This window comes from Cygnus olor, chromosome 21 (genome assembly GCF_009769625.2).
Source record: "Cygnus olor isolate bCygOlo1 chromosome 21, bCygOlo1.pri.v2, whole genome shotgun sequence".
NCBI lineage: Eukaryota > Metazoa > Chordata > Aves > Anseriformes > Anatidae > Cygnus > Cygnus olor.
Genome location: NC_049189.1, coordinates 5,279,223 through 5,294,227, shown reverse-complemented (window position 1 = coordinate 5,294,227; position 15,005 = coordinate 5,279,223). Strand labels below are relative to the sequence as shown.

At 41.8% G+C, this 15,005-nt stretch overlaps 1 protein-coding gene across 1 annotated transcript in view; it reads left to right on the top strand.

Annotated features, from left to right (window-relative positions):
• Positions 1 to 15,005, top strand: part of MTOR (mechanistic target of rapamycin kinase) — a 65,882-nt gene that overhangs the window by 1,380 nt on the left and 49,497 nt on the right. The window contains 24 exon segments of the mRNA XM_040533852.1: positions 273 to 381; positions 1,135 to 1,197; positions 1,686 to 1,918; positions 2,290 to 2,490; positions 3,271 to 3,405; positions 3,854 to 4,129; positions 4,446 to 4,554; positions 5,423 to 5,609; positions 5,797 to 5,925; positions 6,722 to 6,966; positions 7,126 to 7,341; positions 7,625 to 7,830; positions 8,359 to 8,481; positions 8,885 to 8,974; positions 9,097 to 9,189; positions 9,522 to 9,656; positions 10,071 to 10,200; positions 10,420 to 10,670; positions 12,560 to 12,646; positions 13,237 to 13,404; positions 13,668 to 13,743; positions 13,746 to 13,779; positions 14,150 to 14,312; positions 14,582 to 14,674. Of these exon segments, the coding sequence (XP_040389786.1) occupies positions 273 to 381; positions 1,135 to 1,197; positions 1,686 to 1,918; positions 2,290 to 2,490; positions 3,271 to 3,405; positions 3,854 to 4,129; positions 4,446 to 4,554; positions 5,423 to 5,609; positions 5,797 to 5,925; positions 6,722 to 6,966; positions 7,126 to 7,341; positions 7,625 to 7,830; positions 8,359 to 8,481; positions 8,885 to 8,974; positions 9,097 to 9,189; positions 9,522 to 9,656; positions 10,071 to 10,200; positions 10,420 to 10,670; positions 12,560 to 12,646; positions 13,237 to 13,404; positions 13,668 to 13,743; positions 13,746 to 13,779; positions 14,150 to 14,312; positions 14,582 to 14,674 (3,552 nt within the window).

Sequence of the window (15,005 nt, the reverse complement as noted above, 5' to 3'; positions counted from 1 at the left end):
AAGGTGGGGAATAGCACAGAGCTCTCCTGTGCCCCAGCATTTAGAAGAGGTGAGCGAGTTGGTGACATGGACTGGGTGGTCAAGCACCGGAATAAATAAACTCAGTGGCTCTAGGGCACAAATAAGAGAAACTTGGTTGTGTTTGTGATGTATACAAGGAAATTAAATCAACCATTTAAGTAACCTAGGAAGCATTGTCTTTACGGAGGTTTTGGGGCTGGCAAGGAGGGACAGAATGCTTTCAGCTGATGTGGATTTTTTTTCTTCTACAGATGAGCCAGGAGGAGTCTACCAGGTTTTATGATCAGCTGAACCATCACATATTTGAGCTGGTCTCTAGCTCTGATGCTAATGAAAGGAAGGGCGGTATTTTGGCTATTGGTGAGTAAAAGTGCTTTATGCCTTTGGTGAGTTTTCTCTTCACGTGCCTATTCTCTTGGGACAGATTTTCAGAAGGAATGAACTTTTGTAATCAGGGCGTTACGTCTGACTGCTCAGTACGCTGGGTGCGTGCTAGTTGCTGGGCTCTGAAATCTGTCTGTAAGTGTCAGCATGGGAGCTGCTGAGTGCTGAGAGTGGCTGAAAACCTGGCGCTTAATGGGCACTGAGCTCTTCTGGGAGTCAAGCATCAAATGCGAGTGCTGATCACGTGAAAATTCTGTTCTCGAGCTCAACTGAGAACAGTTTGTGCTCTTTATTTTATATGCATAACGGTGGGCTGACTTTCTGAACTCTCTTCTGCCTGAGCAGATGGATTCTTGTTATTTAAATTTACCTGGTTCAATGACAGCAGCTCCCATCCCTGGGAGGGGCTCGCATAGCTTTGCTTTGATTCTGGTCAGCTGCTCCATCAATTGCTCTGGTTGTGCTTTTGCTGTGATATGGCAGAGCTGCCTGTGTTTTGACTCTTAGGGAAGTCAGCTTGGATAAATACCTGTTTTCTGAGCAAGTAGCTTGTTTTGTGGCAGTTACTTCAACAACCAAATAGGAGTTGCCTATGGGTTAGGTTCACAGACATAATCATCCAATCCCGACGTGTTTGAAGACAGCGGAAGCCCCTTAGGTAGACAAATCTTTGTTGACATCTGCTTTTAAGCTGACAGTATCACTTTAAAATTGTTTCTGTGAATTTAGTGCTGTTGAAAGGTGCCGGCTTGACAACCCTGGACACTGATGGCCTCTTTATCTACAGAGCAGGTACAACCCAGGCACCGGCAGTGCAAGCTTCTGCCGCGCTGCCCCCTGCCAGCGTGCCTCCACCCCGGCCTGGAGAGACAACCTCTAGGATTGATGTGGGAGAGCAGTTTCCTTGGTCCATTCAGTCTTTGACTTCTCTACTGAGGCGGACCAGCCGTAGTAGTTGCATGTGGATGGATGCCTTTCTTTTGGGAATGGGTCTGTGATCCCAGGGTGGACTTTTTTTTTCTTAAACTAAAAATGGGGAAAATCTATGAAGCTACTTGAAGCGTTTTCCTGTCCACTTAACCAGTTCAGTCTCGAAAGAACGGTGACCTTCTCTTATTGCTTGATTTTTTTTTTTTTTCCTGTGGATTTGCAGTTTAGGAAGCGTTAATGGGAATCTTTAAGGAATGGATAGGGAATACTAACGCTCAATCAGGGATTACCTACTGTCTGCCCCACTGATTATTGTGGAAAACCTACAGCACTGCTCCCTTTCTCTACAGCAAGCCTTATCGGTGTTGAAGGAGGTAATGCCACCCGTATTGGCAGGTTTGCAAACTACCTGAGGAACCTTTTACCATCCAATGACCCTGTTGTAATGGAGATGGCCTCCAAAGCCATTGGGCGGCTTGCGATGGCTGGTGACACCTTCACAGCCGAGTACGTGGAGTTTGAGGTGAAGCGAGCTCTGGAATGGCTGGGGGCTGACAGGAATGAAGGTCGAAGACATGCAGCTGTAAGTCATCTTTTTTGTTGTTGTCACCTGTTTTGAACAGGATGGTTAAGCTTGATTAAGAGTGGTAGGAAGTGAGCTCGGAAAGCTGGGGAAAAGCTCTGATTGGGAAACAGAGTGGCTGCCAGTCTAAGTCGAAGGATCTGTGACGTTCTCGTAGCAGATACAGTGCTTCTTCATCACTTCTACCTTAGAAATGCCCATTAACTAAATGAGACACCGTTGCGCTATGAACTGTAAAAGTACAGAGCTGGATACAGCTCAGGCTCGCAGGCACTAACAGTTGAAATAAATGGTGCTACATTCTAGAAAATGAGCTTTGTCTGTGGATGCTCATCCTGACAGATTGTTACTGTTTCTCTCCCCACCTCCAGGTTCTTGTCCTGCGTGAGCTGGCAATCAGCGTGCCTACCTTCTTCTTCCAACAAGTGCAGCCATTCTTTGACAATATTTTTGTGGCTGTGTGGGATCCCAAACAGGCCATTCGAGAGGGAGCTGTTTCTGCCTTAAGAGCCTGCCTTATTCTCACCACTCAACGGGAACCAAAAGAGATGCAGAAGCCTCAGTGGTACAGAGTAAGAAAATAACTTTATTGTGAAACGGCTTCTTCATAATGCAATGCAAATGATCAAGTGCCAGTTTTTAGAGGAGTTAAGCTAAGAACCTGCTTCACTTGTGTGAAAACATCCACTTTGTCAGCAGAAAACTGCCTCCCCTGGAAAAGGTTGGAAACATAATGGCTTACAAAATGAGTAGTTCCCTTAGCACACTCTGAAAGCAAGCAGGAAAATTAATTTTATCAAGAATCTATTGCTTTATCTGCAGCTCATCTTCAGCTGTTGAGTCTGACCTAGTTCTACAGGCACACTGTCTTCCACGTATTGTCATCTTCTCTTACTAGCAGATAAGTTTTTTTTTCTACGCTAACAAAACTGACTGTGTTAGGTAAAGATTCCCTTGCCTGATCTTCAGCTTTGCTGACATTTCCATGTGGATTCAAGCTTCATAATATCAATTAAGGTTTGGAAAGTGCAGGCAGATGTTGTGAACTTTGATTCCTCATGGTCAAGTATGCAACACAGATATTGATGAAGTTTGTACCGTGACTTGGCTGGCTGTTTGATTAATGCTATTCAAAATACTCTGCAGCAGAGTCCACAACTTCTAGGTGATTCTTAATTTTGTGGTGTTATATTCTCCTCTTGTTCAGTTGAGGTTTGTGGCTATTGGAAAATTACAGGATGTCAGTAACTCTTGACTAGCAATATTACTCCATTTTCACAGGCTTTGTCTCTGTTATGCCTCTGTTATCGTTGAGCTTTTTTCTTTTTCTTTTTTTTTTCCTTTTCCCCAAGCATACATACGAAGAGGCTGAGAAGGGTTTTGATGAGACTTTGGCCAAGGAGAAAGGAATGAACCGTGATGACCGAATCCATGGTGCCTTATTGATCCTCAATGAGCTAGTGAGAATCAGCAGTATGGAGGGAGAGGTGAGCAAATGAACAAGAGGAGGGCTATGCCTTTTGGCTCCAATTTATTGCTGAGCTGCTACCCATTGTTAATCAATCTGTGGAAATAATCCACTGGGTTTGAAATGGGCTTGTTGGGCTGAAAAGTTATCTGAACATGGACTCAGAGCACTGATAATTTCAAATTGAGGGGTGTTGGAGAAATAACAGCAGCATGTTTTGACTGTGTAGGTGTCAAGCTCTGATGGAAAGAGTTATTAATTGAATTAATTACAACGGAAAAGAATTATGCAGAGTGCAGTTTCTCTTTTCATATTAGATACCTAAATGTTTTTGCTGATTTTTGCTTAGTTGCTGTTTTCCAGCCATTTGGATATCAGTGGTAAAGGATGCTGCTCAGGAAACGTAGGTAGCACTAGATTGGGCATCTTTTAGTCGGCTACCAAACATGCTTTTCTACTTTGTCTAGCGCCTTAGAGAGGAGATGGAGGAGATCACTCAGCAGCAGCTTGTGCATGACAAGTACTGCAAAGACCTGATGGGCTTTAGTACCAAACCTCGCCACATCACTCCCTTCACTAGCTTCCAGTCTCTTCAGCCCTCTCAGTCAAATGCTTTGGCTGGTCTTCTGGGGTACAATGCCCACCAAGGAATCATGGGTTTCGCAACCTCACCTATACCAGCAAAGTCTACCTTGGTAGAAAGTCGATGCTGCAGGGATCTAATGGAAGAGAAGTTTGATCAGGTAAGTGTTCATTCTGGTCTACCAAAATTCACAACACTGGTTCTTGTCATGTAATTGACCTCTGTATCCTTATTAGGCAGGCAATACTGCCTAATACTGAATTGAGGTATCAAACCTCATTAATTGTATATATTCTGGTTGTGTCACTGTCTGTTAGAGCCATGGTTTAATTTCTTTGGAAGTAGTCTTGATTATCTGTCTTCTTGATAGGCTCTGAAGTCAAATGTCAGTGGAATGCCTTAGGGCACGCAGGTAATAAACGGTCATGCATTACTACCAACAGCCATCCTTCAGAGCTTGGTCTGTGTCCTTTCAGGTGTGCCAGTGGGTTCTCAAGTGCAGAACCAGCAAAAATTCTTTGATCCAGATGACAGTCCTCAATCTGCTACCACGGTTGGCAGCTTTCCGTCCTTCAGCATTCACAGGTGAGGAGACAGATGGCTGGATGTTAGTGTTGCTGAAATTGGGCTGGAAGTTACCCAGCTCTCTTTTGTCCAGATGAGTTTGTGCAGGCAATGCAGCAGTAGAAACATTGTGCTTGGAAGATGAGCAGATAAATTCCCCCATGCAAGTGGTGGAAGGACAGGGCTTTTTTGTTTTGTTTTGTTTTTTAAGACCAAACTGTTCCTCTGATTAAGAGAATGGACTGAAAGTTATTTTCTGAATTCTGTAATCAGTACCCTAAGAAGTAGAACCTCATTTTTTGTCTTTCCTCAGTATGTCAAACTTATGGTTGAACTCTGCTTTTTTGCTCGCAATCAGTATAGCCCTAATATCAGCAGAGCTGTTGTCCTCTTCCTGTTACATCTGCCAGGAAATCTCAAGGTAAAATGGGAAATAGCTGCTGCTTTACTGCAGTTCAGTTGATTTCTCAAGCAAGTTTAGGGGAACCTCTGAGTTGGAGGTATGTCATTAAACTGATCCAAGTAGGTTGGAGAAAGTTTCTGTTGTCTTTTTTATAATGATTGATTGGAAATTTAGAATAACAAGATACTTGTTTCTTGTTCCTGTATAGAATCTGTAGGAGGTGTCTTGGATCACCTGCTGCAATGTTCTCTTGTAACTCTTTCATTTTGGTGAAATGTATTTAAAATTAAAAAAAAAAAAAAGCCTTCTGGGCTTTAGAAATTCTATCATATAGCAATGTGTGTTTGTTACTGCTGGTGTCAGCAAATTTTATATCACAGTGTCTGTCCCCTGGTTTTATACTTGTAAAGGCTTAGTTGCAAATTTGATGCAACTATGTAAACCTAAAAAACCTCCAATATCTGTTTTGTTCTCTCTTGGTGGCAGCTGATCAGTATCTTCCAGACACTATGAACCACGTTCTCAGCTGTGTGAAGAAGGAGAAGGAGCGAACAGCAGCCTTCCAGGCCTTGGGTTTGCTTTCTGTAGCTGTGCGATCTGAGTTTCAAGCTTACTTGCCAAAAGTCCTTGAAATAATAAAGGCAGCTCTTCCACCAAAGGACTTTGCCCACAAGTAAGTATTTGGAGGTTAGGTTTGAGAAGAAACTGAAACACCAGTTCTTTGTATAATTTTTATCATGTGGAATGAAATTGCCATGTTAAAATCAGAGCTATTTTTGTAAGATTGAGAACACAAGCAGGATGAGAAAGTGTTTTAAAAAATAGCAGCTTCTCTTAACTTCTATGTGGTCCCTTTTCAGGAGGCAGAAGTCTGTGCAGGTTGATGCTACAGTCTTCACCTGTATTAGTATGCTGGCACGAGCCATGGGACCAACTATCCAGCAGGACATCAAAGAGCTTCTGGAACCTATGCTGGCGGTGGGCCTGAGGTAAATACGAGGCACAGGAGCACGTCTTTCTGTCAGCCACTGGATGGCATTGTTGGCCATGCAGAAGGAGATCTTGAAAGTGTACAGATTGCGAATGAAGATTATTGCTTTTAAGTGATCTGTATTGCTCTTTCAGAAGAAGAATATGTTTAAAGCGTTACAAGTCCTTTGAATTTCTTAAAAGCATTGGTGTCTGTGTAAAGTAGTTTTTTAAAAAGAAAAAAAACACTAATAAATTCAAAAGCAATCTCCTTTACTTCCTACCATTCAAACACATTTAGCAACAACCTGCAAAAATCTAAAAAGTCTCTGAAGGTCTGCAGATCCCTGCTGTATCATATTGGCGGGGAAGGAGAATGTTGAATATTTGCACCTAGCTTCTTTCACGTTCAGAGTACAGCCCGATAGTTCCTATTGGAAATCTCCTAGCTCATGAATATGTCAGTGTGGGAGGGTATGGAGAAATCTAAGCAACTCTGTGCTACATGGGTGTTTAATGTTATCACCTGGAATCGAATTTAGTAGCTTTTGTGTCTAAAAAGCACAAGTACAAGGAATCACGTAAATTTGTAGTAACATATGCTGCAGTCCAAGTGGTTTGCTCACCAAGTTCATACAAGAACTGAGTTCATATGCCTGAGTTCATACAAGGACCCCTATGCTCTGCTGGTAGGCGTTGCTGCGATGTGCAAATGCCCACAAATATCTTCTGATGGGGAAAGGTGTAAAGAAAAAGGTGAAATATGCACCTCTTATTGTTTCTGTTCTGATGACTTTGTCTGCTTCTTTCCTTCAGCCCTGCTCTAACAGCCGTGCTGTATGACTTGAGTCGTCAGATCCCCCAGCTAAAGAAGGATATCCAGGATGGGCTGCTGAAAATGCTCTCCCTTGTTCTAATGCACAAGCCTCTGCGACATCCAGGCATGCCAAAGGGCCTTGCTCACCAGCTGGCCTCCCCCAGCCTCACCAACATCCCAGAGGCCAGTGATGTGGGTAGTATCACCCTTGCCCTGCGTACACTGGGCAGCTTTGAGTTTGAAGGTAAGAAAGCAGAGGAGCAGGGGGTATGGGAAATAAACACTACTGCATTGGAGCACAAATAGCAGGATAACTCAGAATATTCTCTTTAAAATCCTATTCCCAATAAGGCCAGTATTCAAGGGGTAAACCTGTGTTAAATTCCCATCTTCTTCTTTCTAGGCCATTCGCTGACTCAGTTTGTGCGGCATTGTGCAGACCACTTCCTGAACAGCGAGCACAAGGAGATACGGATGGAAGCAGCCCGCACTTGCTCTCGTTTGCTCACGCCTTCCATCCACTTGATCAGTGGCCATGCCCATGTGGTCAGTCAGACAGCAGTGCAGGTTGTGGCTGATGTTCTCAGCAAACTGCTTGTGGTTGGAATAACAGACCCAGGTTAGTCTGGGATTCAGTGAAAAGGATTCTCCTACCATAAGTTCATTTTGGCACATGAGCGGGTGATGATATAATGGTTGTGGTATGGTTTGACCGTATTTGGCATTAACTTAAGCAGCTAGCTTGTTTCTCATGGGTAAAACACTGAGGTAGTAGTGTCTCATGCTGGGGAAGCTGTCATCATTTTTCTGAAGCTGTAAGGAGTGTTTGAGGCCAGTTGTGAATAATGGCAATAATAAGAAGAGTTTGTGGCATTTAAAGAATAACAAATACGTTCTTGCAGACCCTGATATACGTTTCTGTGTGTTGGCTTCTCTGGATGAGCGATTTGATGCTCACCTTGCCCAGGCGGAAAATTTGCAAGCTCTTTTTGTGGCCCTGAATGATCAAGTATTTGAAATCCGAGAGCTGGCCATCTGTACTGTGGGTCGCCTGAGCAGCATGAACCCTGCTTTTGTCATGCCTTTCCTGCGCAAGATGTTAATCCAGGTAATGCAGAGGGATGGCTGCAGTGAGAATAGAGTATTTGGTAACTGAGATTAAAATGGTGTTAAAGAACTGGGCTACCCAACTGTAGTGAATGCGGGGGGGTGTGGGTGGATATATTCATCACCCAGCTTAGCAGGTTTCAGCAAGTCTTTCTTTTTGATAGATGTACTGAAGCTCTAGGGATGTATTAAAAAGGAGAGGATAGTAGTCGCTATTTCACCCACATTCGTCTTTCCAGAGTACTTACAGTCTGTATTGAGGAAGAATGTTCCGTGCTGATTTTAGGTGAATGGATGGCGTTGCTTCATACAAGTAGATAGTACTGAAGCCATATATTCCATTTAACGTTGATTAACTTTAGCTTCATTTAGACATAAGCGACTGGAGAGTGTAAATGTAGAGCACCATTTACAAGTGCTGAGATTGCTTTTTCCTTCTGTTGTCATTGGACAGGAGAAGAGGAAATCCAAAGAGTTTTTACCTACCTTTTATCTTCCCTTTCTTATGCTTCCATTGTCTTTTCTACAGATTCTAACAGAGCTGGAACACAGTGGTGTTGGTAGGATTAAAGAGCAGAGTGCCAGGATGCTGGGTCACCTGGTTTCTAACGCTCCACGCCTCATTCGTCCATATATGGAGCCTATCCTTAAGGTAGAGTCAGGCTCTATCCCTCTCTGTCTCCCTCTCTCACAGACACACATTTTCTGGTGACTTTGGAGTGAGATGATATAGCAAGTGAATGCATGACCCTCAGCCTTTGTCAGAAGCTGCTGTTCCGCTTCGTGGTAGCAATAGAAAATCACATTGGTGTGGATGTTGCCTACAGTAATGCATGTATAGCCTAACATATAGACAGTGTAGCCTGACTTGATTCTGGATTTGCATAATGTACGTAAAACCAAGTTTTCATTTACTGTTGAAATAATCACCATGATGCAAGTTCAGCCCCTGAGGGATCTGGGGCATAAACAAAAGGAAAGAACATTTTGGGTACTGTATATAGAGCAAGAAGTCTTCTCAACGTATTATAATCTGTTCCTCTGTCACCTACCAGGCACTGATAGTGAAACTGAAAGATCCTGATCCAGATCCAAATCCAGGGGTGATTAACAACGTCCTAGCTACCATTGGGGAACTTGCACAGGTAGGGATACTGCAGGTACCTCTTGACCATGCTCGCCAGTTGTCAAGCTTCTGGCAGTGCTAGATGAAGAACTTTGTGGTTTTTTTTTTTTTTTTTTTTTTTTTTTTTTGCGTTTTCAATAGGTCAGTGGGCTGGAGATGAGGAAGTGGGTAGATGAACTCTTCATTATAATTATGGATATGCTACAGGACTCCTCCTTGCTGGCTAAAAGACAGGTAAGTTTTTGACAGTTTGACAAGGGACTGCAGTGCTTCTTTTGAGAAGTGCTGCAAAATTTACTTTTTGAAGGAAAAGAAGAAAGAAAAAAGGCAAGGCAGTATTTTTGGAATGCCCAGACTCACTCTTGGTGCCCATTTGAATTGTAACTCTGAGTAAGGGCAATTAAATCAATCACCCGGTCTAATAAATTGTTGATTATCACTTTCCTTACTGTTGACTTATTAAAAACGCTCGCTATAGAGGCTTTCAAACCACAGACTGTGGATTGCAGCATGACATATTAGTTTTGACCAGTGAATTTATTCTTCTCTGGGTTTGATCATTCCAGGTGGCTCTTTGGACACTGGGACAGCTTGTGGCTAGCACTGGTTATGTGGTGGAACCATACAGGAAGTACCCGACTTTGCTGGAGGTGCTTCTGAACTTCCTGAAGACTGAGCAGAACCAGGGCACCCGTAGAGAGGTATGAACGAACACAAAGCTGTCTCACAACTGTTTCTAAAAGCTCTTTCAATAGAGCTTTCAAATAAATTCCTCTTTTTTATTTATATATATATACACACACATATACATATACATATATACATATATATATATATATATATATATATATAAAATATGATTTAAAAAAAAGGGAAAGATCATTGTTGTGGCTGATAAAAGTACAATAAGCAGAACTAAAAGGGTGTAAACGTGTCAGTGAAATGGCCTCCAGCAGTTGAATGGAAAGGACAGGTGCTTTCTCCAGGCAATCCTTTTATATCCAGGTCTTTTCTCTTTAATCCTCAGCACCTTTCCAAATACCTGGATTCATGTGTTGACTTATGCATTACTGATGCATTTCTGATTAATTTTCTTTCCGTTTCTCTTTTGTCAGGCTATTCGCGTGTTAGGGCTACTGGGTGCTTTGGACCCCTACAAACACAAAGTGAACATTGGCATGATTGATCAGTCCCGTGATGCTTCAGCTGTCAGCCTCTCGGAGTCCAAATCCAGCCAGGATTCTTGTAAGTATCTGGAGAAGCATCTATTTTCACTTCTCTTTCAAGTGAATACCTTTGTGATCTACAAATAGGTCTTTATTTTATTTTTAATGTATTTACCTGTTTGTCTTTTCTTTTGAGCACATTATTAGTGTGCATATTTCACCTAATACTTGGATGCTCCTGAAATAGTATTGGAGAGCATTTAATACGTAGCTTGTGACACTAGCTTCTTTCTCCTAGCGGACTACAGTACCAGTGAGATGCTGGTGAACATGGGAAACCTCCCTCTGGATGAATTCTATCCAGCTGTCTCCATGGTGGCACTGATGAGAATTTTCCGAGATCAGTCCTTGTCCCAGCATCACACTATGGTAGTTCAGGCCATCACCTTTATTTTCAAATCTCTTGGGCTGAAGTGTGTGCAGTTCCTGCCCCAGGTCATGCCAACGTTCCTTAATGTAATAAGGGTTTGTGATGGTGCCATCCGAGAGGTGAGTGTACTAGGGACTACTCCTTCCCTCCTGTTCCCCTGCCCTAAAACAAGAATCCATTTAAAAGCAAATGCAACTGGCTTTGGGTATTGCTGTGCTTTGTGTTGCTGTCAAGCATGCTGCAGAAGTGAGGTACAGCTCTGCTTTTTCTCTCCTACGAGCATTTGGTAGAATATCCAGTGGAAACAATTTTTCTGCTACTTATTAAAACAGTTGCTTCCGAGCATAATCCTTAGATGAACAATACCTGATCCTGTTTTTTTCATCAAGCTAGTCTTTTTCAGGAAAACAGCTAGTGCAGCTCCCAAAGCTTTCAGTGATCTCTGCATTAATGTACTGTTGCAAATAGTTATTATGTAGCAGAGAGAGATTCTTTAAGTTTCTGATGCAGCCATGTACTTTGACTCATCTGTGAGGAAGAAAATTGAATTTGCTACAGTCTGCTAACATTCAGAGCAGTGTGGGCGGTGACTCCACAGCAGCATTTTCTCTTCCTTCCCACTTAAGTTACAGTTTTAGAAGGAAATGAGAATTGTGTGAAGATAAGAATGGGCCTAATCTGCATCTAACCAGAGACGGTTGCTGTTTGCTGAGCCTTTTTCTCAGGCTGCTGAAAACAATCTCGGGGGTGGAAAGGGCAGTTTGTACTGGTTATTGCTACTGTGTTGTATAGATGGGATGGGTGTTCCCTTAGCAGAATCCCAACCCTGCTACAGAACCACTGTTTTCTCCCAGACTGAACTACTACTCAAATTGGAAGAAAAACCTCTCGTGCCTGGGGTTGAAAGTCCTAGACCTGACTGATCTAATTTGCTTGAAAGCTATGCAGTTGTGCACACTCTGTTTAAAAATTTTCAGGTAAAAGAAGATGGTGAAAGTGTACTGGGGAGAAGAGCTGAGGTGGGTACACGTGACACTAAAGCCTAAAGGAGGCAGGTCCTTGTCCTGTACTTAAGCACCCTCTCTCAACACCAACAAAAAGCACAGTACAGGAGCTCAGAGTTCATTTTTGGTAAATATAGGTGTACTGCTCTCACTAAAGAAGCTGATCTTATTTCTTACTCAGTTTTCACAAAACCCTGTAATCCTTCTCTGAGCTCCACTTTCACTGTATCTTGTCACTGTAGTCTTCAAATACTGCATGAAGGAATGAAATTTAATATTATAATAATTTAGATATTCCTATTTTCCTAGGAAAAAAGACTATATACATGTATCTTATGGACAAGGAGATTTTACCCACATTATTTCATACAAATTTCAAAAATAAATTAATTGCCATGGGTGAATGTATAAGATTTGTATTAGGGGAAAAGGAATTGCAAAACTGTCATAATATATATGGATAAAGTTGTCTCAGTCAAAATTCTCTTATGGTATCAACCATCCTTCAAAAAAAATCATGATATATCTGGCAACATGAAAAGGACCAAACTCTCTTTCCCAGTAACTTTTCACCAACACGTCTTGGTGGGGATGAGGAAGAGTGCAGGAGTATCTTAAAATGTGTTCCAGTTTTGCTTACAGGCAGGGGGAAAAGGCTACAGGCTAAATTTTTGAAGTATTTTTCAAACCTGAATTACAAAGCTCTGTAGTAGCAGAAGTCTTGGAGTTTGTGCTTGCAAGTCTATTCTGACACGTTCTAAATTTGCTTACTTAAATGTTTGTGTGCTTGACTGTACAAGGCTCATCATTTTTTAATACAAGTTAAAAATAAATAATAAAATTACCCCTGAGCTGAAGCTGCTAAGAATTTAGCCCCAGATTTTGAGCACATAGAAGCTTTGCATGCTGTTTGTTTGTTAACTGAGCTTGCAATTTGCTTGTGAAACACAGTTCACCCAGAGTTTAAATAGCTACATTGATCACTACCCATTTTTTCCTTCCAGTTCCTGTTCCAGCAGCTAGGGATGTTAGTGTCCTTTGTGAGAAGTCATATTCGGCCCTATATGGATGAAATTGTCACCCTCATGAGAGTGAGTATGATTTTTAAGCCAATGTTTCACTGTCAGAAAAGGTGGATTGTGCTTCTGTCATTGTCAAATGCATCAATTACTTCCTAAGTTCATATGAAGTGCAAATTCCATTTATTTGAAGCAATAATTGCATCTTGAAATAACATGTCTTTGGAAAATTAATATACGTTATTTTGAGTAACGGCAATAAGAGCAGCTCCTAGGATTCGCTAGTGCGTGAATTCTTTCAAGTTCTTGGGTTTTGTGTATTTAAGACTTTAAAAATCATAGTTTTAACAAGAGGTGTTTGGAGTTCATAAATAGATGGCATTTCACTTCATTTTCATGTACTGTTTGCAAACACTTAGAGGTTAGGAAAAATCTATTGCCTAGAGGTTGTTTTTATCAGATCTAAACATACTGGAGGCACCAAATGTTTTAAAAACAAACTGGAACCACCCACTTATATAACTATAAGAGAAGCATAGTCCCTCTCTGCAGGCTTGAGTTTAACTAGATACTGTCTCCTACGATCTGCTTTTCTTGCAATTAGTACAGCTCAGCTGAAGGAGAACTACTTAATTTTTTTTTGGTTTCTTTTTCTTCTGTAGGACTTCTGGGTCATGAACAACTCCATACAGAGCACAATTATCCTACTTATCGAGCAAATTGTGGTAGCTCTAGGAGGCGAGTTCAAGCTCTATCTGCCTCAGCTCATTCCTCACATGTTACGGGTCTTCATGCATGACAATAGTCAGAGTCGTATTGTCTCTGTCAAGGTGAGTGGGAAGCTGCAGCCAGCTGGGTTGATTTTGGGTATTGCCAAGGCAGGTGCAGGCTATGTGCCTTATTCCAGAAGGACTTCTACTGCTAGTGTGTTGAAAGCAGGTGGGAGGTGCAGTTCAGCAATGGTTTAGGGTGAAATGATACAGGCAGTAGTCTGTTTAAAGTGCAGGGTCAAAGCAAGTTTTCTCTAGATACTGATTTATTTAGAATGCATCTTTCCTGACTTTGGGTCACATTGGATCATTTTTCCCTCCAGCTACTGAATGCAATCCAGCTCTTTGGAGCTAACCTGGATGACTACCTTCATTTGTTACTACCTCCCATTGTAAAGCTATTGATGCCCCAGATGTCCCAGTAGTGGCTCGCAAGTAAGTGTTAGTGGCTTTGCAGATGTGGTGGTTTTTTGTTTGGTTGGTTTTTTTTTTGCCTGTGGTTTTCAGGTTCCTCCGTGATTGCCCAGTGATTTCTCAGTTGGGCATCACAGCACTCTTACTAGCTTTTCTTGGGTATAGACTATTACTATAGACTATTACTGGATCTCACCTGTCAGAATTTTAGCCTCTGCAACTTGCAAGCTGTCCTGCAAGTGATAGCTGCATTAATGATTTTGGTGACATGTTTTTGCTATTACTGCTGATGGCTAGGAGGTCTGAGCATGAATCACTAATACTTTTACATTCTGTTTCTCTTGTACTGTGAGAGATAAGAAGTCTTCCCTTTTTTCTGCTCTGACTTTAGAGCTGCTCTAGAAACAGTGGACCGCTTGACAGAGTCCCTGGATTTTACTGATTATGCTTCACGGATTATTCATCCCATTGTGCGAACGCTAGATCAGAGCCCAGAGCTACGAACAACTGCAATGGACACACTTTCCTCTTTGGTATTTCAGTTGGGAAAGAAGGTAATATTCTTCTAAGGCTTGCAAGCTTATCAGGGGAGGAAAAAATCTTTGTCCCAAAGGTCAAGAACTTCAAGTTGATTGTTTGTAGTACGCTCATTCTGAATTTTTAAAGAAAACACGCTTTCCTTCTCTTAGTTGGTTCTGGAATCAGAAGTTACTGAAATCAGACTTTCAGAATTGGTTTATTATAAGATCAGTCAAACAAAGGTAGAATTTTACTGCTCTTGGTGAGACTGAGTAACTAGCTTTTGATGCATTCCCCTGTACAGTACCAGATTTTTATCCCGATGGTGAACAAAGTTCTGGTGCGACACAGAATTAACCATCAACGCTATGATGTTCTTATCTGCAGGATTGTAAAGGTGAGTGTAAGGATACTTTGGGAATGTTTTCATGTTGAAACTGATGTAGCTGTAGTGAAGGGAGGCTTCGCTTCAAGTTACTCATAAGATGAACAATAGTTGTTGCTGTATTTGTTAAAATCTCCTTATAGAGCTATACTTCAGATTACATTGGGAAAATTGTCAACTGGTATCAGTTACTTCCTATAGAAAAATCACCGCAAGTTCTAGGTAAGAACTTGTGCTTGTAACCAGTGTCATTACTTTTTCTCTTGGTTGTTCTTAAATGTGGATTTCCTGTACTGTTTCCGCAAGTGCCAGGGTTTAATACTAAGGTAACAAGGTCTCCTTT